This window comes from Cervus canadensis, chromosome 5 (genome assembly GCF_019320065.1).
Source record: "Cervus canadensis isolate Bull #8, Minnesota chromosome 5, ASM1932006v1, whole genome shotgun sequence".
NCBI lineage: Eukaryota > Metazoa > Chordata > Mammalia > Artiodactyla > Cervidae > Cervus > Cervus canadensis.
Genome location: NC_057390.1, coordinates 19,522,511 through 19,549,917, shown reverse-complemented (window position 1 = coordinate 19,549,917; position 27,407 = coordinate 19,522,511). Strand labels below are relative to the sequence as shown.

General features: G+C 45.8%; 1 protein-coding gene across 2 annotated transcripts; it reads left to right on the top strand.

Moving 5' to 3' along the window:
- Window positions 1-1,119: 1,119 nt before the first annotated feature.
- On the top strand, window positions 1,120-27,407 carry CDC42EP3 (CDC42 effector protein 3). 2 transcript variants are annotated; one of them, XM_043468352.1, is made up of 2 exons: window positions 1,120-1,307; window positions 25,392-27,407. In XM_043468352.1, exon 2 carries the CDS (start codon window positions 25,628-25,630, stop codon window positions 26,390-26,392), a length of 765 nt encoding a protein of 254 aa, XP_043324287.1. In that variant the 5' UTR covers window positions 1,120-1,307; window positions 25,392-25,627; the 3' UTR covers window positions 26,393-27,407. The 2 variants fall into 2 exon arrangements, with proteins under 2 accessions (XP_043324287.1, XP_043324286.1); XM_043468351.1 differs by lacking the exon at window positions 1,120-1,307 and adding an exon at window positions 1,845-1,976.

Genomic DNA, 27,407 nt, shown 5'->3' with positions numbered 1-27,407 from the left:
ATATATACGTATTACTTGTACTTTTACCATATGCAATAAGAGCTATGCGTAAATATTTATAAACTACCTTTATCTAAGTAGGCCAGTAACATTTAATATTCTTCAATAAATTCATACATAAAATATATACATTAGTGCCAAAGGGAACATATATTTTGAAATATGAACGTCTAGTAAAACTCTCAAGAATCTGGAGTAAAATTCAGGTATCTGCCAAAGGAAACTTCGGAGTAGCTGTCACTTGAAGAAAGGAAACGATGCTGTGTCTCTTATCTTCGCGGACTATTTGGCTTGTCAGATTTCTAACATCACTTCAGCTGAGTTTTGTATTTGACTTCCAACTTCATGGCCATTTGACCTGCCAACTATTATTTTCTTTGAGGCTTTTAACACTCCACCCAAGTATTTTGCTTTCCAGAGCAGTTGTGTCTGGTTTTTTTTCACTTCACCTTAACTTCAGCCGAGGTTTACAAAGTAAGGCTTAATGTGCATCCTCTAAGGTTTCAGACAGACCCAGGGACCTTGCGGTGATGACCTGAAGCTGATACCACACCGGAAAGTCAAGGTCCCCTGGAGGACTGCTCTCTGTGCCAGGCTTTCCATTCAATTTGAGAGCCCCGGGGGCCGGGGCCAGGCCCAGAGTGCCAGGCTCTCCTGGGTTCCAGTCCCCTCCCCAGGCAGAACGTGCGGGCTGGGGCCTTACAACCGGAAAACACCGCCCTTTCCTGTCGCCTACTCATTCCCCAGGCTGACTGCTGGAGTAGGAAGAGAAGGAGACGGATTAAGAAAATTAATTAACCCGGTCCACTTTCGGCCTCCGGGCGGAGGGGCGGGACGCGCAGCGGCTGTGGCCCGAATGGCTGGAGGGCGCAGGTGCCGCCCAGGGCGGAATTTTACGCTCCTGGGCCGCCGCCTCGCCGCTAGTGCCCAGTCGCTCGTCCCCGGCAGCCTCCACCCGCTTGCCCCAGCTTTGGGCAGATCTCTTTTAGGGTCCCCACGGGAGAGGAAACGCCTCCCCCTGGACTGGAAAAACCTGCAGCGTCGGCAGTTCGTGTGCCCCTGCTCAGCCAGCAGCCCCTGGCGTCTCCAATTGCCAAATCCACTCTCCGGGTTTTGGCGGCAGCTCCAAGGGGATCAGGCTGGAAACTGACAGAACACGACCCTCCTCCCAAACCCGGGCGTCGAGTGGCCCGGGGGCCCGCGGCCCGACGCGGGCGGCGCGGTCAAGCGGCTTCTCCTCCGCCAGAGTCCCCCCCCGCCGCGCCGGAGCCTTGCCGGGTTAGATCGGGTCGTTGGGACGGAAAGAGGTGGGCGCACGAGGTTTAGTACAGGTGTCTGGGGTGCGGGATGGGTCCCTTTGTTTGGGGGCACCTGGAACTTGCACTCCAGGTCCCTCTTTGAACCGAGCGTCCAGAATCCTTTCTTTGTGCGGAGAGAGCTGAACGCAGCCTCTCGCAGGGAAGCCACATCCCTGGGGGTGGCGCTGGGGCCGTAACAATGAACGCCCATTGTCCTCCGGGGGCCCGGAGGCCCCGCAGCGGGTGAACCCAGTCCGCCCGCTCCGGGCCGGGGAGCAGGTACCCTGGCAGGGTGGGTCGGCCGGCAGCCCGCGCCCGCCGGCCCGCCCCGGCCCGCCCCGTGCGCTGCCGGCCCCGCCCCGCGCCTCCCCGCCCTTCGCAGGTTCAGTCCGGGAGTCCGGCGGCTGCACGCTCAGTCTAGCTCGCACCTTCCCTCCCAGCTGTTGCCCGACAGGGCGGGGGGGAGCGCAGCCGTGGGGCCCGAACTGGGGGCGAGCCTAGAGACCCCGGCCTTGGGCGCCTCCACGCCATCTCGGAGCGGATAATGCTGTGAGCGGGCGCCGCGCCGGCCGACCGGGTTGGATCTGCGCGTGGCGGGTAGGGACTGCGTGCGCCCTCGGGAGGTCGGTGCCGGGCGCCGGGTCCCTGGGTCAGCGGCTGGGATCCTTGGCGCCGCTGGTGAGTTTCTGCCTGCCCACGGCTTCTTCTCTGCGCGTCTGCGAGTCTGTCCCACCGGCGGCCGTGGCGGCTTCCGGCGTGCGCGGCTGCTCGGTTTGGTAAAGCAGAGGGAGAGAGGATTACCAGGGCATCACCTTTGAGCTGGTGTCCAAAGGACATGGGGAGCACAGAGCAAGCTGGGGGAGTGGGGGTACACGCGGCCCGATCGGGACGCAGAGCTTCACCTTTTGTGCCTACCACTTTGCAGGATGAGGCTGCGCGGCTACACTGCACCCTCCGAGCCATTGACAGCCATTCGGGGCGCGTGTTGCATTTTTCCATCTGAGAACAAGCCGCACATGGCTACCGCTCCCCTCCCACCGTGGATTGGCATCAGGGCCGCACAAGGGTGCACGGCTCAGATCTCCGGTGCCCTGTTTCCACTTGAGGACATTGTGGCTGAGGCTCCAACGTGCAGATCTGGCAGTTGCTTTTTTTTTTTTTTAGGTGGTTTCTGAACAACTGAAGTGTTTTCAAGATTTTTTTCCCCTTTCTCTTTGAAACTGTCTTGACACAGACAAGTGTCAGACACGAGGACGAATGGATCTGGCCAGTCATTTTTTCGTTATGAATTATTATGCTCCATCCCCCTCTCGACTTCGGGAGGCATGTGTTTCATCTTATAAATAGAAAGTAGCATATTTTTTGGCAGGACCTTTATACTGTACAGCCCGAGAGGTCAGTTTAAAAATAAATATGCACTTGAATGTTACATTACCGAGAGCCAGGCTGTGGCAGGGACAAGCTGCGTAGACCGCAGCATCAAAGCCGGGAGCGCAGCTGTGTTGAAAGGAGTAAAAGCCCCAGAGTGCAGCCCAGGCTGACAGTCAAGTAATTACATTTTGTTTAAAAAAAAAAAAAAAAGTGAGTGAATTAAAACGAGGGCGGGAATAGGAATGTCACGAGGGTATTGCAACATGAATCTTTTCCAGAGCTGGTGTATTTGGGGGAGTCGCTGCTGAGGCGTGCTGAGGGTGTGGGGGGCGGTGGCGAGGGAGGTGCTGCCTAGGCGGAGGGAACTGATGAATGTCTTAGAGAGACAAAGATTTCCTCCCCAACCCCCCAACTCTTAGGCTTCATAATATCCTAGAGTTTCTTGGGGGTGCTGCCTTTCAAAAAAAGAACACAAATCTGGAGGGCAGCAGATGTCCCAATTTGAATAGCAAAGCCTTTCTTGGGGACTTCCTTGGGAAGCACTGGGAGACAAAGACTCACTGAAATGGCCTGATGATGCCCCAGGGGTATTCCTAAAGTCAATTTAAAAGACTCCTGTAGTCTTCTAAAGATGTTTCATCTAAGGAGCAGGAAATGCAACTTCTTTTCTGGACAGTTCCAGAGATCCTCTTTTTGATACCCGCTGAAATTTGTATGAGCTCTTGTTGACAATTAAGAATAAGCTACAGGGGTATGTTTTCAGATTAAATGTAAACACTCTGAGATAAGTTAGAGCAGTTTTGAAGTGTTTGGTATTGTCAAATGTGAAATAAGTAATAAAGGCTAATAGAGAACCAAGGAACGGTTCAAATTTCTTCATTAAGTCTCCTAAAGCATGTAGGTTTCCCAACAGGCCTCACTCATTGAATAAAACACTCAGCACCAGTCTCTGGGCACACAGATAAGAACTTTGGGGGGGAAATTTGGAAGCCTTTCAGGATCCATGGCCATTTCTGTTTTCCAGTGGTTATCATCTGCAAGAGATTTATGTTATGAATTTCATGATTGGAACATGGTGCTATGGCAGCAGCAGCTACAGACATGAAATAAGATGAGCTCCCCATTCCCTTAAAATCTGAGTAGTGAAGTCCTGTTTTGTATCTCAGTGGAACATGTAAAGACAGCTAGAGTAATGAGTGTTGCACTTTGTTTTGCTTTTATTGTAAATTTAAACGTGGTGCAAGATGAATAAATGCAAAGCCATAAAAATCATTGCAGAACTATTCATATGAGCTGGTTTGCTCTCCAGCTTTTCCTTTAAAGTGGTGTTTTATGTCCAACATGTTCACAAAAGCTGCCCTTTTTCCTTTCTAAAATTCATGGTATTCAACAGCATTGGGAATAGAGTTGTTTTAACCTACATCACCCAGAGATTTTTTTTTTACCAGGCCATAAATTTTTCACGAGCTCTTTGCCCAGTAGCCATAACATTTATCCAATGGGTGGACTTCAGTTCATAACCTGAAAAAACTCCAGGAAGACTGCTCTGATTTTTTTTTTATTATTACAATTTTTGCTTTCAGTCTGATTTTATTTAGGCCTGGCCTAATTTCTTTTTATCAGAATCCTGCTGACCGGTTTATTCATAGATGGATTAAGAACTTAAACTTGTTTTTTAAATCCAGTATGTTTGCCAGAGAGCAAGGACAGTATAGTCATTTGAAACGACTAGATGGAGCCAGCCACAAAATCTTTACCAAGCACCAAAGCCAAAGAATTCTAATATATCACACTGTTCAGTGAATTTATATGTTAAAGCTACTTCCTACATGGAGCCTGCCAGTAGTGCCAAGCCCTGTTCTATCCTTTTACCTTGATTAACTCATTTATTTCTAATAATCTAGGAAGAAAGCACTGTTCAGTTCAGTTCAGTTGCTCAGTCGTGTCCGACTCTTTGCGACCCCATGAATTGCAGCACGCCAGGCCTGTTAATATCCCCATTTTACAGCTGTGGCAACTGAGGACAGATGTCTTATATAACTTGTGCCAAATTACACAATAAGTGAAAGTATGAAAGTCGTTCAGGCGTGTGGGACTCTTTCCTACCCCATGGACTGTACAAGCCATGGAATTCTCCAGGCCAGAATACTGGAGTGGGTAGCCGTTCACTTCTCCAGGAGATCTTCCCAACCCAGGGATCAAACCCAGGTCTCTCACATTGCAGGCAGATTCTTTACCAGTTGAGCCACAAAGGAAGCCCAAATTACACAATAAGGAACATACCTAAACAGGTTTATGCAATTTAGCGACCCAATATGTGCATAAATGAATGGCTAATTTTCCACAAAGATCAGCATCTCCTGCTTAAGGAAATGGGAGAAAAAATTTTGAGGTTAAGAGCCTCTGAGACAGGCTGTCTGGGTTCATATCTTGGCCCTGGCACTCAATACATTTGTGATTTGAAGCAAATTATTTAGCTGGTATACCTCAGTTTATCAATTACAAAATGCAGATAGTACTACTCTAAGGATTATATAAGTTAAAAAATAGCACTCAGAATGTACCAGGTACAGAGTAGACAGAATAAAAAGTTGATGCTTTCATTACTGCTTTTGTTGTTTCCCTAGGTGCTTAATACTGGTCTTGTTTAATACTCACAATTGCTCTTTGAGGTGGATAGTATTGTTATTTTCCAGATGAAAACACAGATTCAGAAAGGTTTGGTAACTGGTTCAAGGTCATACCACTGAGTAAAGTAGCAGAATCAGGTCTGAACTCAGACCTGTTTGACCTTACCCTAAATGAATACTTCACCCTCACCACCAGAGAGGAAGGCCAGAGAAGCTGATAAATCTGACTCTGTTATAAGGGTTTTTAGCCTCTGGCAGAGAACTCACTTTGCAACACACTGTATCACATAGTACCACTGCCCCAAGGAAGATGACAGTGATTGCCAGCCTTTGGGAACACCTTATGAATCATTATATTTTTATTGTTTTTTAAAATATTTTTATTTATTTAATTGGCTGCACTGGATCTTAGTTGCGGCACGTGTGATCATCCTTTCTGCATGTAGGATCTAGTTACCTGACCAGGGAGCAAACTCAGGCCCCCTGCATTGGAAGTCTGATCCACTGGACCACCAAGGAAGTCCCTGAATTGCTTTATTTATTGGAGATAGTTGAATCTCATAGTATAGTCAACAGTCACCTGCAGTGGATCCAGCTTCAAACTACTACTAGCAGTAACTCGAGCAGTTTAGTTTATATCATAAACAAAGAGATTTATTAGGAATTTCGGGACCCAAACGTGAACTGGAGTTTAGTGTGCGGCAAACATCCTTGTTTTAAAGTTCTTAGAAAGATGGTAACAATAACCCTATATGCAAGACAGAAAAAAAGACACAGATGTATAGAACAGACTTTTGGACTCTATGGGAGAAGGCGAGGGTGGGATGATCTTAGAGAATAGCATTGAAACAGGTATATTATCAAATGTGAAACAGATCGCCAGTTCAGGTTGTATGCATGAGACAAGTGCTTAGGGCTGGTGCACTGGGATGACCCAGAGGGATGGGATGCAGAGGGAGGTGGGAGGGGGGTTTCAGGATGGGGAACACATGTAAATGCATGGCTGATTCATGTCAATGTATGGCAAAAACCACTACAATATTGTAAAGTAATTAGCCTCCAACTAATATAAATAAATAAATAAATAACGTTCTGGACGGTCAGGGGTTACAGGGTCCGGTAAGCGAGCTGGACGGTCACCTCCTTGAGACTAGTGACCACAGCCATGGTGCCTGACCCCTCAGTCCCTGGCACTCAATGGACATTTAATACACATTTCATAATGATGTTGCTCCAAGGGGAGCTAAAGCAAAAGGCAGGAGCCACCAGTAAGGCGGGCAGGAAGGCTCTGTTCTTGGAGGAAGTCTGCCCTCACTCCAGTTCTAAGTTCTGCACATGACCCAGACTCTGCCAGATAAGCTTCTGGTGTGAAAGATAGAGCAAGGAGGCCTTTGAAACAGAGAGAGGTGCCCCGGATAACCCAAGGAGACTGCCTGGCCTCCACTGCCTTTGATACTGCAGGCTTGTGATTAGCTGTGGGAGGCTGCTCAGACTGAAGTAGGGTTTCTGGAAAGGATGTCTTGGCTTGAAATAATCCAGGTTGTCTCAAAACCAAGGGCAGTTAAGTAGCCTTAGGGCTGTCTGCCACCATTTTCTTCCCTGCTTCTGCCCCATCCTCTCAGGGTTACAAATCAAAATGGATCCCACAGACCAGAATAAATAATATCAGTAGCCAAATAGCTCTACAGTAGCAGGCAGGTATGTTCTTTCCTTTAGGAAAAAATGCCTTCCCTGGCCTTGATGTACTTTCTGAGTGCCAAGTTTCACCAGTCTCATGGTGAAGGACGGAGTCTGACAGTACCTCTGATGGAAGAGCAGTTTTTTTAAGTTAAAGCATATAGTGTTATAATACAAATCATACTGATATTAAAAAGTTTGCTGTTTCTGAATAACCAAGAGAACAGATGAGTGAGTTTAAGGGCTGGTGAGTTCAAGTTAGTATTTGCTTGACCGAGTCATGAATTAATAGTAGAATCCTAGAATCTCAAATGTTAAATTGTTTAAAACCTGGATTTTCAATGATTTGGGTTTTATTTGCACATTTGAGAAAGTCATCATCAACCTAGCCTTTGATTCTTCGTTAAACTGTCCCAGAGATCACACACCTGCAGTTAGCTCATTCAGCACTGAAAAAAGAAAAAGTGAAAGTGTTAGTTCCTCAGTTGTGTGTGACTCTTTGCGACCCCATGGACTGTAACCTGCCAGGCTCCTCTGTCCATGGAATTCTCCGGGCAAGAATACTGGAGTGGGTTACTATACAGCACTACATCATGTGAACTCTGAGACATGAAGAGGATCAAAAAATGGTTCTTTGGAAACCAGTCTGATAGAGGTCCCTCTGTGCAGGACTTTTCAGAGCATTTGATGTCACTGTGTGCAGTGAATCTCCACAGGGAGGAGGTATCTATCAAATCATTTTGCCCAGAGAGCAGCTGGCAAAACTAGTCTGACAGGAAACACTCTGGGAACCATGAAGCCAGAGGCTGAAGCCACACGCTGCAGCCTGCCCTCCAGCCTATTCAGGGGAACAGGAACAGGGCCACCAGAACACACTGGAAGATGCTGGCAAACATGCAGCCATTCTGCTATTTGATAAAACTCATGCAGAATTAAATGGAGACAATCCCAGAGGGATTGGAGATCAGAAAGCATAGATTCTGATCGTACCTCTGACCCAAGTTGTGGAACTGTGACCTTTCAGGGTCTTATTCTCAACTCTAAGAGACATTTGGTGCTGGAGGATTTCAGATCGTCTCTAGCTTCTAGAAGCCAGTGAGCCAGGATTAGCGACATCTATGAGCATAGCAATCTTACTATTATACTAATCATGAAAAACCCTGTGTTGAAAAACAGACCCAGTGCAGATCCAGGCAGAGCAGCCTGAGCCAGCGTTGAAGGCAGAGAACTTCAAAGTCAGGCCTCTATTTAGACAGCTTACACGTTTGGGAATCCGTCATGTTCTGATGACAACCTGAAGGTCATATTTGTAGACACATCATGCCAGTGATAGACGACTGTGTGTTTAGTTGAAAAAGACCTTTTCTGTTCAAAACCATTATAATCATTTAGGCTACACACAACTTTTTAAACAAGCAAAGACATTTTTTGGTGAAATGTGGCTTTGCCATTTCAGAATATATGTGAATTCTTTCCCTTTTTTATATACTTATTTTCTAAACTTTTTAAAAAGACATGTACCATTGATCTTAAACACAGCAGATGAGGTTCTAAGCTCTTGATTGGCCAGCTGTGTCTCAAGGCAGATCCTTGCCCATCTCTGGGTGAGTGATGTCTGTGAAGATGTAGAAGGGGAGGGATGTAGAGGAAGCTATTGAAATTCTCCAAGCACTCTCCTGGCTCTAAACAGCTGTGATCCTATTACTCTCCCCCCCACTCACCCCTTGTATCTTAGGCATTTTCCATAGTGTCTTATATTATTTTAACACTTATGTTTAAATTTTCATTTATTGACCTTTGTGACCACCTAGAATATTGGCTCCATAAAAGTAGGGACTGAACCTAGTTTAGCTTGGCACTCATCTTTTTTATACTAGGAGTTAATGAAAAAAGGAACAATTAGTCCTACTCATGTTATTTTCTCTTAGAGGCTGCCAAGCCAGAAATCTTTTTCAGTTACCCACCTTAAGTCTGACCATAGTAAAATAATTTCTTCCTAGGCTACCAAATGTTCAAATTCCAAAGGAAGCACCTCTAGCCCATCCAGGGCACTTTGAAATTCAGGCCACCACCAGAACTTCCTCAAAGTCTTCTTGGCTTGGCCATTGCTACCTGCATGGAAGCTTTCTCCTGCCCGGGTGTAATTGCGGTAGCTCGGTACCATGTGTCCACTCAGAGCACAGGCCGGGCAGCCCCGGGGGTGGAAGGATGAGCGTTGTTTCCTAGTGCCCTCCTGGACTGCTCAGCCATGCCTACATGAGCCATTCATGATGGGTATGCTTACCGATCATCTGTCTCCACCCTGGGATGTCGGCTCTGTGACACATCGTCGCTGTAGCCTCAGTTTCTGGGATGCTGCCTGGCACTCAATAGGTTCTCGGTAGATGTTTGTTGTTGAACGAATGTTTCAGAAGGTGAGTCACTAGCCAGGGACTGGATGCAGGCAAGAGGAAGGCTCTCTCCAAGGCCTGCTGCTCACTGAATGAATCAGCTTAAGCCACATGTCCTGCTGTGCACGGCAGGGCACCAGACCGGAAACTCTTTTCCTGCCCTCTGATGACTTCAGAGCGAAATGTCTTCCAAACTAGGGTTGATCTTTGGCCTTATCTAAGTTTCGTAGAAGTTACATTCATGAGTGGGTTTTGTTCTGTATTCCCCGTAAAGAAGCCCTTAAGCTGTGGGCTCAACTGATGGGGCAGGTAGGGCTCCCCTGCCAGCACCCCGAGCCCTCTGTCTCAGGGGCAGCCTGGGGAATGGAGCGGGGAAAGTGAAAGTCACTCAGTCGTGTCCGACTCTGTGACCCAATGAACTATACAGTCCGTGGAATTCTCCAGCCCAGAATACTGGAGTGGGTAGCCTTTCCCTTCTCCAGGGGATCATCCCAACCCAGGGATCAAACCCAGGTCTCCTGCATTGCAGGCAGATTCTTTACCAGCTGAGCCACAAGGGAAGCATAGAGCAGTGATGTCTTCCCAATTCCAGTTTTCTCTCAGAGTGAGGAATTAAGATAGTTGGCCCTCTCTTTCTGTGGGTTCTGCATCTGTGGACTCAACCAACCACAGATCAAAAACTTTTGGGGGGAAATAAAAGTTCCAAAAGCAAACCTGAATTTGCCACGTGCTAGCAACTACTGACATTGCATTGGGCATGATAAGTATCTAGAGATGACTTAAAGGGTATGGGGAGGTTGTGCATAGGTTAGATGCAAATACTATGCCATTTTACATAAGAGGCTTGAACATCTGTGGATTTTGGTATCCATGGGATGTCCTAAAACTAACACTGGACAGATACTGGGGGTGACTGTACTTGAAACTAGACCATTTCGGCTTTCACATTATTTAAAACAATCAGTTTGGGTAGACAGGTGCCGAGTAAAGTTAGGAAAAAATTCTGATGGTGAACTTTCAGCTTGTATTGTTCCTTATGCAGTTCTAGGTTTTTGGATAATTAATAACAATAACTATATCTCCCATTGATTTTAAGTTCATTGCCTCACAGGACTTTGTCAAACATTTTATGTGTGTTGTCTCTCTCACTAGCTCCACTCCACAGATGCACAAGCTGAGGCTTGCAGAGAAAGTCACTGGCATTGCCTTGTACCCTTAACTTAATGTGAGGAAAGATGAGAAAAGATAATGAAAATGCAATTCTAAGGATAGTCTTAACTTCATTAAAAAAAACGTGTTTTTTCTTAAAATTCCCTAGAAGCTAGAAATTTCTGTAAACATATAGAATCACAGAACTCTAACATTCATTTTCTTTATTAACTATAAATAAACTTCAAACACAGATCTATGATTCTAAAACCTATCTGTGTGTATATGAAGTCTACATGCACATACCAGGGACTGCTGCTTGAAATGAGACCAGCAGGTATCTCCACTAACTCCTCTCCCAATACAGGAATGCTCTCCTTCTCCCTCGCCTCTGGAATCGCTACCAGTCTCAGACTCAGCTGGAAAACTTCCCCTGATGGGCCTCTCCCATTCTTCAAGCTGATTAACTCAAGTTGGTTAGACTTCTTCCTCCTATCCAGCCCCACCTGCCCTCTCCTTGAACCCTAATCACACACCTAATTCTTTTCAAGGGATGGTACTGGTTTCCTCTCACCTGATAGCTCACCAAATATTTAAAGAAAATAACTGTGTGCCCTTAAATTTTTCTTTATCTGACCAATAAATAACAGTAATTTTCCTAACTCAAAGGAGTCCCACTTGTTCTCAAGGCTGGAAGAATTGCACATGGAGATAAGGGATACATGTGTATTTTAGAAGTTAGCTCCCTGTCCTGTTGACAGAAAGAATTATTCTCTAATTAAGCTGGAAATTAAAAGACACTTGTTCCTTGGAAGAAAAGCGATGACAAACCTAGGCAGCATATTGAAAAGCAGAGATATCACCTTGCCCACAAAGGTCCATATAGTCAAAGCTCTGGTTTTTCCAGTAGTCATGTATGGTTGTGAGAGTTGGACCTGAAAGAAGGCTGAGTGCTGAAGAATTGATGCTTTCAAATTGTGGTGCTGAAGAAGACTCTTGAGAGTCACTTGGACTGTAAGGAGATCCAACCAGTCAATCCTAAAGGAAATCAACCCTGAATATTCATTGGAAAGACTGATGCTGAAGCTGAAGCTCGAATACTGTGGCCACCTCATAGGACAAGCCAACACATTAGAAAATATCCTGATGCTGAGAACAATTGAGGGCAAGAGGAGAAGGGGACGACAGAGGATGAGATGGTTGGATGGCATCACTGACTCAATGGACATGAGTTTGAGCAGACCCCAGGAGATGGTGAAGGACAGGAAACCCTGTTATGCTGCAGTCCATGGGGTTGCAAAGAGTTGGACACACCTTAGCAACTGAACAACAACAACAACACTTGAAATAAGAATCCTTTTCAATTGTGGAGCTTGTGCACAGGGCAGACACAAACCATTTTAGCCCCATCTGCAATCATACATTGGTGACTGCTGCAGACAACATTTAAGGAGAAAATGGACTGATTATTTGGGGAATTAGAATGGTTCCCCTCCTTCACATTGCATTTCAGTAGATGTTCTGGTTTTTCATTTGAGATGAAGATGCTTTGTGCTTGCAAAGCACTCTATGAAGATTGTCACTTAGAAAGATTCTCATACTCAGCTCTTATAATCACGAGAGATATATGGGTTTGGGGTGATTATCCCCATTTACACAGGAGGTAACTGGCACCTGTATGGTCTGGCATTTTATAAGAATCCTATAGCTTTAGCTCAAAGTTTCTTTCCTCCCCTAAGGCCTACAGTAGCAGCGAGAGTTCTTTCTACCGTTTTGCTTGCCCATGTGTTCATTCATTTAATAAATTTTTTTTAAGTACATGATCTGTGCTAGTGACACCTTAATATTCAAAACAGTCCTTTTCTATAGAATATCCATTAGAGTTTCTTACAGGTTCCCCTACATATCTTGGGCTAAAAAATCCAGTTCACTTCAGTTCAATCACTTAGTCGTGTCTGACTTTGCGACCCCATGGATGGCAGCACACCAGGCCTCCCTGTCCATCACCAACTCCCAGAGTCTACTCAAACACATGTCCATTGAGTCGGTGATGCCATCTAACCATCTCATCCTCTGTCATCCCCTTCTCCTCCCACCTTCAATCTATTCCAGCATCAGGGTCTTTTCCAATGAGTCAGTTCTTCACGTCAGGTAGCCAAAGTATTGGAGTTTCAGTTTCAGCATCATTCCTTCCAATGAATATTCAGCGTTGATTTCCTTTAGGATGGAATAGTTGGATCTCCTTGCAGTCCAAGGGACTCTCAAGAGTCTTCTCCAACACCACAGTTCAAAAGCATCAATTCTTCAGCACTCAGCTTTCTTTATAGTCCAATTCTCACATCCATACATGACTACTGGAAAAATCATAGCTTTGACTAGATGGACCTTTGTTGGCAAAGTAATGTCTTTGCTTTTTAATATGCTGTCTAGGTTGGTCATAACTTTTCTTCCAAGGAGCAACGGTCTCTTAAAAAATCCAAGTCCCCCTTTAATCCGTTTCGTATTGAAAGGAGAGGTCAGCATGCAAGCCCATTGTTTCTCCTGGGCCTCATTCTGTAAGATTGACTTAAATGTAACTAGTCAGTCTGCATTCCCGGGAAACGTATTGTCAAATTTTTCTAGAGTCTTGCCTGTCTCTCTGTTTGCACATGGTTGTGGTGGATGGAAGTCATTTCCCTTTGAAACATCATGTCAACAAATGTTCTTTGCCTTAATCCCAAAGATCTTGTATGAGCCTGTAGAATTAACTGTGGCTTGCATTGATAAGCTGTTAAATTCTTACCCTGCATGGATAGAGAAAGGAGAAATCAAAGAAATTCTTTGCCACAAGCAAATAGATGACAGCTCCTTGCTCCGTGGTTTTCTCTCTTTCTTATAGGAGTCACAGAAAGACTCAGCTTGCATTTTCAGTAGGACAGGTAGGTTTACAGAGGAAAGAAGTCAGGGCAATCTCAAGCTTTCTCACTTGTTCATTCAACAAACATTTGTTCAGTACCAGCAATGAATTATAGTTCTCCCCCCAGGAGAAGGCAGGCTTGTGGAGCAGACAGAAGTAACTGTAGTATAGTATGAGAGCTGGTGGGGTGGTTGAGTCGCTAAGTCGCGTCCAACTCTTGTGAGCCCATGGACTGTAGCATGCCAGGCTTCTCTGCCTATGGAATTCTCCAGGCAAGAATACTGAAGTGGGTTGCCATTTCCTTTCTCCAGGGGATCTTCCCGACCCAGAATAGAACCTGGGTGTCCTACATTGAAGGCAGATTCTTTACCAGCTGAGCTACAAGGGAAGCCCAATGCGAGCTGGTAGGTTGAGGTATAAACAAGGTAGTGTGGACCATGGGATCTGGCTGGACTTGTAGCTGCAGGGTTGGGTGAGATGCTGTTTGCAGAAGTGGGCCTCTCCAGCTATCTTATCTCTAGGCTTTAAGGGTAGGCTTGCCACCCAAGGTTAAGGGAGCATTCTAGATGCCTCATTCTGATAGATATTGAAAGATAAAGGGGGAGGCGATGAGGTTGATGACAGTGGGACAGGTAGGGAGGCCAGTGCCCTTGTTTAGGAGAGAGATCTCAAGGGCTAGAAGTAAAGAGGATGGACAAAGTGAGACAATAGGACTTGATGAGGAGAAGGAGGCACAGAGAGGAATTCTGGGTGACCACTGGGTTTTGGATCTTGGTGACTTCCTGCCATTTACCAAAAGGGAAAAGTATAGGAGGTGAAAGCTGAGGGCCAACAAGAGGAGGAGAGATGGCATATTCCATCAGGGATAAGTTAAACAGGAAGTACCTGAGGGGAGCAAAGTCAAGTCTGAAAGACTAGAAAAGTCCAGTGCGTCTTTCTGTGAAGGACCAGTGATTTTTAGCGTTTTGTTTATTTCAATTTCCAGTCCATTGTATGCTGATAGCAGCCACATCGAGTAGCTGCTTGGACCATACCCAGCTTCCATGGAAACCTGATGATACACACTCTCAAACATGCCAAGAGTCTGACCAATGGGAAAAATCCACTGATCTGCATGCTTGATTACGTGAGAAAGTTTCTACAGGCTCCCTTTCAATTTCTTTCCATATCTCCTCATGGACTGGCCCTGGGGCACAGACCCACTTTGAGTTTCACTGGTGTAGACTGAGGTATGTGTGGGCTGAAGACTCCAATTTGGAAGTCAGCATTAAAGGTGGTGGTTGAAGCCGAGGACAGGGGTGTGATTGCAAGGGCACTGTTGAGAGTTGGGGGATGGACAACCACTGTCCAACCCTGTGAAAATGCCAACGTCTAAGGCATGGGTCCCAGCTTTTCCCATAAAGCATCAGACACATAGAGTCTGTCACAGCTACTCAACTCCGACCTCGTCATTGGAAAGCAGCTCTACCAGGGTTTCCAAACCTCAGCACTACAGAGAATTGGGGCCAAATAATGTTTTGTTATGGGGGGCTGTCCTGTGCATTGTAGTGTTTCTGACTTCTGTCCACAAAAATGCCAGTAGCACCACCACCTCTACAAATATGTCTAGATACTGCCAAATGTCCAGGGGTAGGGGGAACAGAGTCACCTTCAACTGAACTGAAGATAATACATAAAAGAAGGAGCACTGGTGTGTTCCAATAAAGCTCTATTTACAAAAACAGGTACAGGGCTGGATTTGACTCACCTGTCATAATTTGCAGACCCTTGATCCAAGGGATGGCCATAGGGAAAACTAAAAGTGCTTATTCAATAAGTTATAAGGGTCTCTTGTGTTCACAGCCCAAGAGGCAGCTCTGTAAGTGATCCAACAAAAGAGATTGTTATCATAGCAGCACTTCTTTTTTATACCACCTTTGCCTACCTTATTATGGTGCTTACTACCTATCAGGAGATACCAGATACAACATTGTAAAATCCGGGAACAGGAAAGAAAGCAAATATCAGCTCTCTAGGAGCCCTGAGAAAACCTCCAAGTAAGGCAGTAATGAGCCTAGATTGCGTGAGGTGAGTTCGAGAATTCCTGCAGGAAGGAAGTGACTGAAGCGGGTCTTGGAGGATGTTATGAATAGTGGTTGATGGTAAGGAGGTGGGAGGACAATTCACGTAAGGAACTCAGGGTTCTTGGTTTCAGAAAGTCAAGAGGGAAGTGAAGTGTCAATAGCGGGGGAAGGGAGCCATTGTCCCGATGAAAGCCTGTGGATGTACAGGGCGCCCCGGTGCACAGCCACGATGCACGTGTTTCCTCTGGGAAAAAAAAATTAATGGCACTTAACGGTTTTTTCTCAAAACAGGATATTTGTTTTTCTCCTCGAGACTCAGGGGGCTTTTATTACCTCAAAATTTTAATATTTGGGTGTTTCTTTCACATGAAGTCAAATACCATTTGAGATTCTCTTTGCCAAGGGCAAAAATAGTGAAAATTCCTAGTGAGTTGGGGAGACTGGTGTCTGGGACCATTCTACTCATTCTTAGTTAATGACAAGGTCAGATTATTATCTCCGACTCTTGTTGATGTTGAGATCATAGTGTATCATTTCCCCTTAGTGCTGCTGGACGACAGGACAGATGGCCTGGAACAGCCATTCCCGTTCTCAACCCATTTCCTTGGAGGACCTCACGTTAGTTTTCGAGTCAGCGGCGGTTAAAAGCACAGACTGCGGAGTTCAGCCATGACTGAAATCCTAGCTGCTCCATGTTTTGGCTGATGGGCCTAAGACACAGGTCTGGTCTAGCCCTGCTTCCTAAGAAGTATGTTCTAATACTCACCTGCCTGGCCCACAGCATGCGCTTGAGCCATTGCTGTTCATATATGTACAGTCTCAGAGGACTCAGCATTTCAAATGTTATACTTTTTTGCAGACTCGGACAGGGGAATGGTTCCTAAGCACAAAGCAACTATCTCTCATCATGGAAGGTCTAGCAGGTCTTAGGGATTTAAATAACACTTCTTAATTATTTTACTTGTGTGCCATGTGTTGTGGGAGAGAAAAAGAAATGAATTAAGATCCAGCTCACGCTCACAGTAAAACTCTCAGCCTAGTCAAAAGGGATATTCATTCATGCATTCAACAAATATTTGTGTACAGATATTTATGTACAAATAGCACAGAGGAGTTTGCAGTGAAAGTGGGTAAAGTATGCACTGGCCACTGGCAGGCTCCAAATATACTCAGTGCTGGTGTGATACAGAGAAGCCAAGCTTCAGTCCATCCAGTGACTGTGGATGACTGTCAAGGGCCCTAGCAGGATGGGAGGGTAGCATGGAAATCCCTATCTGTCCCCTTATCCCATTAGGGAAATAATCAAGGTAGTCAAGGGACCTAACGTAGAGGATGTGCGATGAAGACAGGATGAAGAGAACCATGCCTTATGTAGTATGAGTGAAATGATCATAGTCTGAATTTCTGGACCCTTGTCAAACCTGTTTGGAACATTTGATATTCCTATTTCTAGAGTTTTCATAGAGTAATTGCTGACTTTAATATTAGTGGTTTTGGGTTTTGTTTTGTTTTGTTTTGGTGAGCAGCTTTACCAGTTATTTAACTTGAGCTGAGTCTACAGATTCAAGCCAGTTCCTGGCTGAACATTGCTGACAACTTAAGGGTGAGGTTCTCTGCCTGTATTGATTTTGTCCTTGCTGCTTCACAAACCAACTCAGATCCATTCGTTCTAGAAGCATGGAAGCAACTGATGGGAATCATCCCATTTGATTCACATCCACCAGCTAGAGCGTCTGTCTGCCTTGGTCCTTGTGACCAGCCCTGAGGCTGAGTCCCCTGTAAAACTAGTCATGATAAATGAGCCAGACCCTTCCCCTGTCTCGTTATAACTGCCAGGGATCCAGGTCCGCCTTAAGTCCTCCCCAATAACTCATTTTAATAGGGAGAAAGGGCGTAATGGCCTCTCTTCAAAAGTGCAGGGTCAGTACTTTGAGGTAGATGTTCTTTCTTCCAATTTTGCTTCTAAAAACCCTTTCAAATAGTACAATTAGATCCTATAAACGTGAGGAGTGTATGCACATTAGCAGTGAGTCTCCCATATGGTATTTGTGGGTCTCTGTATAGTCGGGGTTGTAAAAGAAAAATAAATACAAGTTGTAGCTGAATCATAAAGGAAAAGTCCATTTATAAATAATTGAGGGTTGAGATGTAGCATAGACTTTCTTAGTGGGTCTATAAAATGCTGTCTGCTCAGTCTGGCTACAAGTTCATTTGCATGACAGCCAGGCGGCTGGGAACTGAGCTAATGGCATCTTACAGCCTTGCAGCATATAGCCATGTCCTCAGTTCAGATAATATGGGGAGAGGAAAAAAAATCTAAAAATAGAAAAGGCATCTTCTTATCTTTTTGTGGGTGGAGTAAAACAGACTAAAAATATGGAAAGCATCCCTCCAGGATGCCATTTACCAGGGTATTCTCTGGTTACATTTACTTCTGTCTTAGGTTTTGTTGAATCTCTGATAGTATCCTTTTTTTTCTCCTCCAATTTTAAAATTCTTTGGTCCAAGGAAGTACTCCTAAAGAGGCCCTCATTGTAATGATACTTTAGTACTTCTGATACGGGAGGTTGTCATCCCTATATTAGTAATAACTGCCGTCTTCAAATGGAAAGTCTTCCAGGAAGTCCGTGAGTGCTTTTTCTATAGGTGAGTGTGAAGTGGGGCCATAAGGAAGTGAGCAGTGATGGTTTTCCCCTATAGGAGACTCAGAATGAACAGGGACAAGACCCCACCCCCTGGGCACATCCCGGAGGCTCAAAGTCAAGGCTGCCGCTGTGACAGCCTCGCACATGCTCAGTACACCGCCCCTCTCACCATGGCCACCCATTCCATCTTTCCAGAACCCTGGGTTCTCCCTTAGAGGATCCCAAATCTGCTTCCCTTTAGCTTCTGCCTTTGTATCCCTAGGGCTCTCATAACAAGTTAATCCCTTTTACATTACAGTTAAATGAATCCTTCAGATCCCTAACGATTCCTTTTCCCTCTGTATTTGAGTTTTCTTCAAGCTGCCCCACTCTACCTTCTCACGTGTCCCGAGTCCTGTCGTCTCCCGATTGGACTCCTGGGAACATGCGGGAACATGTTCCAAGTCACCTTTATCCCTTTCAAGTGTGGAGCCCAGGGTGAAATCACTTTTCCAGGGCTTATCAGGGCATTGTCTCCCTTGTGTTTCTCTGTGTTGGCAGCGGAGAGTAATACCCCAAAGACAGTGGTGGGTGGGGAAGGAGTAGCGGGTTCTTGGCTGAGTTAACATCCTTCCCTGGGACTGTGGATTCAGGCACGAATGGGGAATAACTGAGCATTTTTGTTTGGGGCCCAGATGGTGCAGCATCTAGGAGCTGGGAGGAAGGGCCTGCTGATTCTACACTGAGACAAAGCAAAAAGTGAGCAGAGGCTGGGGGGTCCTTCACACATGTGGCAACAAGCAAGAAAGGGGAAGTCCAGCACAGACTCACTTCCCGCAAGTCGAAAAAAGGAAAAGGCCCACAGGTCCCTCAGGACAGACAGACACACACACACGCACACACACACACCTCACCCCCACCTGCCCTGTTTCATGCATTTGTGTTTTAGATTAGCAACCTATTGTTCAGGATGCAAGAATTTTTTTACCCTCTCTCTCCCCTAAGAATTAATCTAAAAACAATTAGCAGACAAGCCACACATTCCTTTCTTAAAATAAATGGAATTTTAAAAAATCTCAACCCCTTTGTTCTTTTCAGAGCCCTGTGACTTGCCAGTACTGCCAGCTCTGGTCATCTAGGGAGTGGTTTTTCAGGGTGTAACTTTTTCATAACCCTTTGCTTTTCTCCCACCTCCTGTTTTAGTCTTCTTAGCATCATTCTCTTTACCTAAAAGATGATAAGGACATGAAGCAAAAGGTGGCCACTTCAGTTTTATTTCTTCATAGAATTATTATGGCTGTGTTGATTTCTCTTATTAACACTGTCACCTATGCTTAAGTCAGTCACATGTGAGAGACTGGATTTGTTTAGCCTGGTATCAGAATGACCACCTGACACTCTACCTTTCTTATCAAAACCATGTCTTCAACTTCCTCTTGAGTCTTTTTGTGTCTTGGAACCCTTAAGCTTCTCAAATTCCTGAGAGTGGGGACCTGTGCCCTTGCACCTGGACTCCATGCCCACCCATCCCCACCCATCTGCCAGACACCCTCTCTAACCTTGACAGAGGTTGACAGGCGACCGACTGGAGAGTTGAAACCTTTTGTTGGCATATCTATTCTCTCCAGTGCCCAGGAGCTGGAACCTTTGATTTCAGAGGAATCTAATTTCCCAGATAAATATCATGTCAAGTGTCATTTGGGGATGGTGGGTAGAGGAGCAAATAGTGATCCAAAAACTCCCAGAGAAAGGGATTAGCAATCTTGGAGTGTTCAGATTTCAGGGTCAAGGGGAGAGTTTTGAGAAAGGTCTACACATAGGATGGTTGGTTTCTCTCTCACTTTCTTTCTTTCCTTCCTTTCTCCCTCTAGTCCTTCATCCCTTCCTCCCTTCCTTTCTCTCTTTCAAAGACAGTGGGAGTGGAGGAATGACAGCAATGCAGAAAAGCTGGCCAGCAGGAGAGCCCTGAGTGTGGAGAGTTAGTGATGGCGGTAGAGTTCTGATGCTTTTCATTTGGCTCGTGGAATGCCCAGGAGGCCTCCCTCTCCAGCTCTAGTCAGGCCTGTGAGCCCTTCTGGTTCAGCTCTTCCTCTCCTCTTCTCACACTTTCTCCTCTTGGGTGTCCCCCTGACTCAGGCTTTCCCTCTGATTCATCCCTCGCTCTGTCTGCTGCCACGTGGGTCAACCTACATCCTCATGGAGCCCAAGTCTCCTTTTCAGAAATGGAGAGGAGGGACAGGATTTTGTGTTGTTCCACCATAAGAAGCTGCCCATCTGTGTGGCCACCATCTCTCAAGACAAGAAGCTATACCCCTGAGCCCCAGCACCTCCACCTTCCCGTGCTGCCTTCCATGTAGATACCCTGCACCCACCCTTTCCCCAGTGTCCTGGGTCTCTTTCCTCTTCTCGTTTCCTTCTGATGAAAACCCTTCTCTTCTAAGACCTCTTCCATTCTGCAAATATGGACTGGGGGCACCTCTTAGTGAAGCTCTAATTAACGCAGAAAGGTGTGCTCGGTCCCATTGACAAGATGAGGCTCAGCCTTCTGATGAGGTCTTTGTAGATCCATGCACTTCCCCTGCAGACCTTGGCTTTTGAGCCCACTTTCCCATAGTTGTGTTTGCATTACGATCAGTAACTTATAGGTTGAGTAGACTTTTCAGGACCTGTGTATAAAACTGTGCCTGCAGGAAAGTGCAGTCTGAGCCCAAAACCACCCTCTACTTTTTTTGTTGTTGTTGTTTTAAATAGCTCATTCACTTGTGTGGTTCAAAAATCCCAAATCATGAAAGGATATACAGTGAAAAGTTTCTCTTCTACCCTTGTCCCCTTCCACCTACTTTCTCTCCCTGTGGGCACTCACCATTATTCCCTGTGTGTGCTTCCAGAAAAAGTTTATTGACATACAAGCCAGGACAGATGTTATTTGCGCACTTTGGCACCAATCTTTTTTTACTTTGAAGACACACATCTTTGAAGCTTTTTCTATATCAACATATCAGGAGCTGCTTTGTCCTTTTGTAGACCATGTAATACTCATTTGTATGGATGTACCTTAACTTGTAGAATTAATCCTCTAAAGGTGGACAATTAAGTTGTTTCCAACTCTTTTTTTCTTTTCTTTAATTTTGTCTACACAGTGTGGCTGGTGGGGTCTTCGTTCCCCAACCAGCAATTGAACCCAGGCCTTCGTCAGGGAAAGCTCTGTGCTCTAACCACTGGACCATCAGGAAATTTGCAGTAGTTTATAACTCTTGGCTGCTATAAACTATGCTGGAGTGACACCTTTGTATAATATTATTTCCTTATTTCCCATATACATAAATTGGATAAACCTATGTAAATGGAAATCTGGGGTGAAAGGCGTGTGTTATGTAGTTTTCATAGATAACTGACTTCCGCTGGGGTTGGACCAGTGTATGCTTCCCTACTCTTATTAGCCCAGCGTGTTATTGCATGTTATATCTTAAACAGGTTTTGGAAGGCACCCCCTTTATCATTTGGAATTCAATCACTGACAATTCGCAGGGAGCATGCTCCTTAAATGTCAAGACCTCTATGTCTGGAATTCAAGCCTAGACACTTGGCTTAGTGCCTGGGAGCCATGCCATCTGGCAAAACCTGTACCTCAGTGCTTTGTCAGTAAAATGGGAATTTAACAGGGGTCCTTGTCAGTGACCTAGAACACATCAAAGGCTGAAGCAGTGCCTGGCACAGTGAGACGCTCTCAAACATTTCCTGTCATAGGAAGTGTTGGTGGTTCCCAGGAGACACACACATACCGTCTCCAGGACCAGATACTTTGTTCCCTATGAAGACACTGCCTTGTCATTTCCTACTTTAGTGAGTGCAGAGAAGATGCTGAGCAGTCGGCCTGAGGCATGGCTGTCCACTGACTGATAAGCCAAGGAGCCCAGGAACATTGAGAAAGGAGGGGAGCAAGCGATCAGGACAGAGTCATGATATTGGATGGTCTCTCCTGGGATCAGGCATGGTTTCCTCTGCGCTGGAAGAGGAAAGATAACAGATACAACAGGCAGATGGGTCTGAGCGCTCATATATTTCCCCACAAACATAAACTCATCTAAAGCTATAAAACTGACATTTTTGCACCAAATTTCTTTCTTTTTTTCACCCAAACTTTCAGTGAACTGGGGGGCTCCTCACCCTGGCACACAGTAGAAATTCAATACCAATTATTCTTTGCAGAGTCCTACAAGCCTCCAGCCCTGTCATGCAGTAAAACTGATGTAAATATTTGTAGAAAGAAAGAAAAACGCCTTTTAAGGTATCTCCTCTCTTTTCCCACTCTGGAGAATCTACTGCCTGCAGCTTATCTAGCCTCTACTCACCAACTCTTTTCTTACTTTTTCCTCTATTTTTTGGTTCTTTTCTCCCATCTTTGCATGCAGTCCACTAACATAAAATCCAGCTTCTACCAGACCAGGCAAGCCTCTGCCGAAGGGCCTGCAGTGCCCGTGGCCGTGGCCGTGGCCGTGGCCCAGCAGGGACTGAGGACTGGGTGTTCCTCCCTGAGCCTCGCAGGTACAGCGGGAGTAGCCTTTACCTTTTCTCACGTTTGCTCCCAACATCCCCAGTCTCTGTACAGGTAAAGGGTGCATGTGAGTGATTCAGTCAGAGTGACCAAGAAGCAGTCTGGCTGCATCTTCATGATATTTTTATTTTTCTCAAGAATCTGAAATGAATGCCATGCCTGTTCTGGCCTTGCATAATCCTGGCTCCACCAGCCGACCACACGCAGCCAGCCCTCACCCTGGCATGCCCCGGAGTTGTGGTGGACACACAGTATCTTTCCATGGCAGCTGCTCTCCTGGCTGTGTTGCTGAGGACACAGCTCCAGTGGGCAGCTGTTGTTCGGGGCTGCCCTCTACCTTCTGCGGCCCCAGAGCCCCTGCTGCTTCTGCAGGTGCTCACTGCAGTGCCAGCCTCCTGGGATGGCAGGGGCTCTGGGCTGTTATACACTTAGAGGGGAAGGGTGTTCTGTTGTTTTAGCAGGAAGACCCAGGGCTTCCCCTTTAGTTATTATTACAAGACCCAAATGAGAGTTGAAACTATGAGAATGACAGACCCAGAAGCATGTCTTCCTGTGCTGGGGTTCCCCATTGACTTGCTTGGTATCAAGCATCTCTTTTCATAACATAGTCTCTCCGTGGCCTCTGAGTCTGAAGTGGGAAGGCAGAGCCACCAGGCTCCTCCAGAGAGTGTGAGGTCTTTTCTGGCAGCTTCCAGGGTAGCCTGCTCTGGTGCAAACCCTCATGCCACCTCAGCCTCCTCCCTGCTCCCAAAGCTGGGGGTGGGGGTGGGGGTGGGGGATGGGTCTCTCCAGCTCATCCTTCCCTGCCTTCTCAGGCCTGTGTGACTTCCCAGAGTCAGTTCTTACCTTGCCAGTGGGTGCTGGAGCACAGTTCTCACCACCTGCCACAGGCAGATGAATTTAAAACTTGTGCTGAAAGGAAAGAAATATGGGGTATGGAACAGATGCAGACGGCCTCCAGCTGCTACAAAACAAATGTAGCTCCCCTCAAGCCACCAACTAACCCAACCCTTGGAGGATTATTTATTTGCTCTGTGGATAAGGGGAGAGCCCAGTGGAAGAAGTCACAGCAGAGCCATTTCAGGAATTCCCACAGTGGGGAGGGTTTTAGCTTCTCCAGGTCAGCTGATGTGACTGAAGATTTGAAGGATTCTTTTCAAGAGATGAAGAGGTTCTCATCTGTAAGATGAGAGCCCCCAAACCTTCTTGCAGCCCATCACTTCTAACTGTATCATACAGCATGGGCAGGGAGGGTGTGATAGTTTTCTACACATGTGGTGGTAGATTATAAATGTGGTGGCTTACAGCCCTACCCGTGTATCGTCTCCCAGCGTCTGCAAGCCAGGAGTGCAGACAGAGCTTAGATGCATAGTCGCATCAGGCTGTAAACTAGGGGCTGAAGTTGTGGTCTAATTCGAGGCTCAGCTGGGGAAAGATCCATTTCCAGGTTCCCTCGGCTTAATGGCAGAATTCAATTCCATATGCCCTCTCAGTATAGTGGCCTATTTTTTCAAAACCAATAAGGGAGTCTCCCTCCAGTGTGCTAAGATGGTGTCTTTTATAATGTAACCATATCTCATTACCTTGCTTGGAATCAAGTCACAGGTTCCACCTATGCGGAAGGCATCAACACCAGGCGGCAACTCACTGGGGTTACTTGGAACCTTGCCTAATATAGGGAAAGGATACAAGCTTATCAGCAAATGTTTCAAAAGTACTCACAAGTGAAGACCACTTGTGAGTGATATAGGATCCCATTTTTTTCTTTGAAAAGAAGCAGTTTTGTTCTTTTCCTTCCGTTTCAGAATGTCTCCAAATCCTAAAATTTTTGCCAGCCCTGTTCTCTCTACCCCAAGTTGATTCCAGCTCCAACTTCCATAATGACTGTATGTTACTGAGCAAGGCTGTTGGGTTTTTTGTTGTTGTTGTTTTACTCCCAAATCTCAGTTTTCTTATCTGTAAGAATGCATTTTCACGGAGATTTTTTGGACACTAGCAACACTGTCCCTTAGTAAATGATAATTCCAGCTCCTTATGGGACTTCATTGTATTGCATTATTTATATATAGAACTCAGTCAACAACAAAATAGCCTTGCTGATGTGAACATCAAAGCACAAGAGAAAATATATCTTAAATTCAGTTGTGTCTAAGGAGCTGCAGTCACTCTGGTCATGTGCTGACAGCAGTTCTTAGAGGAAAAGGACTTAAAGCTTAAAAATATCCAGAAAATTTGTGTCCATTACCATGTTTAAAAAGTGCTGATATCATATGTTTGGGTTTTTTAATCTCTCTTTCTCTCCCTTTTTTCTTTTTTTCTCCTGAAGTAAGACTAAGATGAGTGCACCCTTGTTAGGATTAAAGTTTTTAATCCTACTTAATGGAGGGAAACATAATAAAGCTTGACTTCAAATGGGAACTGAAGTCCTCCATTATTTACAGGCTCTTGTGGAAAAGTCAGGCCCACGTGACCTGTGTGTGTGTTAGTCACTAAGTTGTATCCGACTCTTTGTGACCCCCATGGACTGTAGACCATCAGGCTTCTCTGTCCATGGAGTTCTTCAGGCAACAATACTGGAGCGGGTAGCTGTTCCCTTCTCCAGGGGATCTTCCCAACCCAGGGATCGAACCCAGGTCTCCTGCATTACTGGCAGATTCTTTACTATCTGAGCCACCAAGGAAGCCCAAGGGACCCCTGAAGGGGCAGCCAATTTTAACCTGCTTTGGTTTCTCTTCCAGGTTTCTCCCTGCTGTGGAAGAGGCTGGAGGATGTGAGTGGCTCTCCAGAAAGGCCTGCTTGGCTGTGCGTCCAGGAAGGCCTCTTAGCTTCCTTCTTGTTTCAGAGCCACTTCTGGAGCTATTTGAGAAAAATGATGTGACAGTACCTATCCAAAAGGGTATTGGGAAACTTATAACATCCGTGAAGAAAGTGGCCCTCTTTCCCTTTTGCAAAATCGACATTCTCAAACTCCAAAATGCCAGCCAAAACCCCGATTTACCTGAAAGCTGCCAATAACAAGAAAGGAAAGAAATTTAAACTGAGGGACATCTTGTCTCCCGATATGATCAGTCCGCCCCTCGGAGACTTCCGCCACACCATTCACATCGGCAAGGAGGGCCAGCACGATGTCTTTGGAGACATTTCCTTTCTCCAAGGCAACTATGAGCTTCTGCCCGGAAACCAGGAGAAAGCGCACATGGGCCAGTTCCCTGGGCATAACGAGTTCTTCCGGGCCAACAGCACCTCCGACTCCATGTTCACGGAAACGCCCTCGCCGGTGCTCAAGAACGCCATCTCTCTGCCGACCATCGGAGGGTCCCAAGCCCTCATGTTGCCCTTGCTGTCCCCGGTGACATTCAGCTCCAAGCAGGAGTCCTTTGGGCCGGGAAAGCTGCCCCGGCTTAGCTGTGAGCCGGTCATGGAGGAGAAGGCTCCAGAGAAAAGCAGTGTGTTGGAGAACCGGACGGCCCACCAAGGTGACGTCTCGTGGGGGTCGAGCGGGTCCGCGTCCCAGTCCAGCCAGGGGAGGGACAGCCACTCTTCCAGCCTCTCGGAACAGTACCCCGACTGGGCGGCGGAGGACATATTGGACCCTCCTGCCCCTTGCGAGCTCGTCAAGGAAAAGACTAAGTCGGAGGAGTCCCTCTCTGACCTCACGGGTTCCCTCCTGTCCCTGCAGCTTGATCTCGGGCCCTCCTTTCTGGATGAGGTGCTGAATGTCATGGATAAAAATAAGTAACGGGACACCGCCGGGCCCTTTTCCTTTGGTGTAAAAGATACCAAAAGACAGAATGGAAGAAAACTAACCACAAAGAGGAAAGCTTCACTGGCTATACTTGCTGTCATGTGATGGGTTTCTAAAAAACCTTCCCACAAAATATTTTTTTACCTGGGATACCCTGTTTGCAAAAACAGTATAAAGGAAAAAAAAAAAAAACAAAAAAACTTGTCCTGCCAAAAGAGAGGAAGTGAGTCAGAACCCATTTTCAGCGGGCCATGCTAATGTATACAGCTCACATTTTTTGTTTCCAGACACGTGAGAAATATGACTTGGCCAGGACTGGCATTACTTAGCTATGAAGGGCTGTGCCAGTCACATTAAGGGCCTTTACAGGACTTGCATTTTCTGAGCAAGAGGAAGTCAAAATTTATTTAACACCCACGCCTTTTTTTCTAGACTCTTTTCTATATTATGTGGTTTGGGCTCACCATAGCAAATTCTTCAGTGTTAAAACTTTTCTCTTGTTTCCACATTTGAACATTTTGGGTTCCAGGGATTTGCTTGTAGCTCTTATATATCCCTATATGTTATATCTATATTGCGAAATTTTGACTGTCAGCTACATGTTGGTAAGACACAAGCGAAGTATTACTGTAACTAAGTTATTTTTAAAGTTAAAATATATTTTTATGTGCCTTTGGCTTTTTATTGCAAAGTCTACATTTTATAGATACTACATCGAATGTGGTCATTTGACTTTTTCCATTGGGTTCCATTGTAAGCTGTGTATGTGTATGTTTGGAAAAGTGTACTCATACTTAGCTTTATTTTTTTTTTCTTCATCTATTATACTTTTCACAGCAGCCAACAGTGGATTGTAAAGTGTAAAGGCACAGGTTACTCACAATGCTTCTGCAGAGACTGTGGGCTATACCACCTAATGTTCTTTGGAAATATGGGTATTTTAGTGCAGTACATACTTGCATTACATAGGTACTTCCTACAACACAATAAAGAGTAAATGTTAAAATCA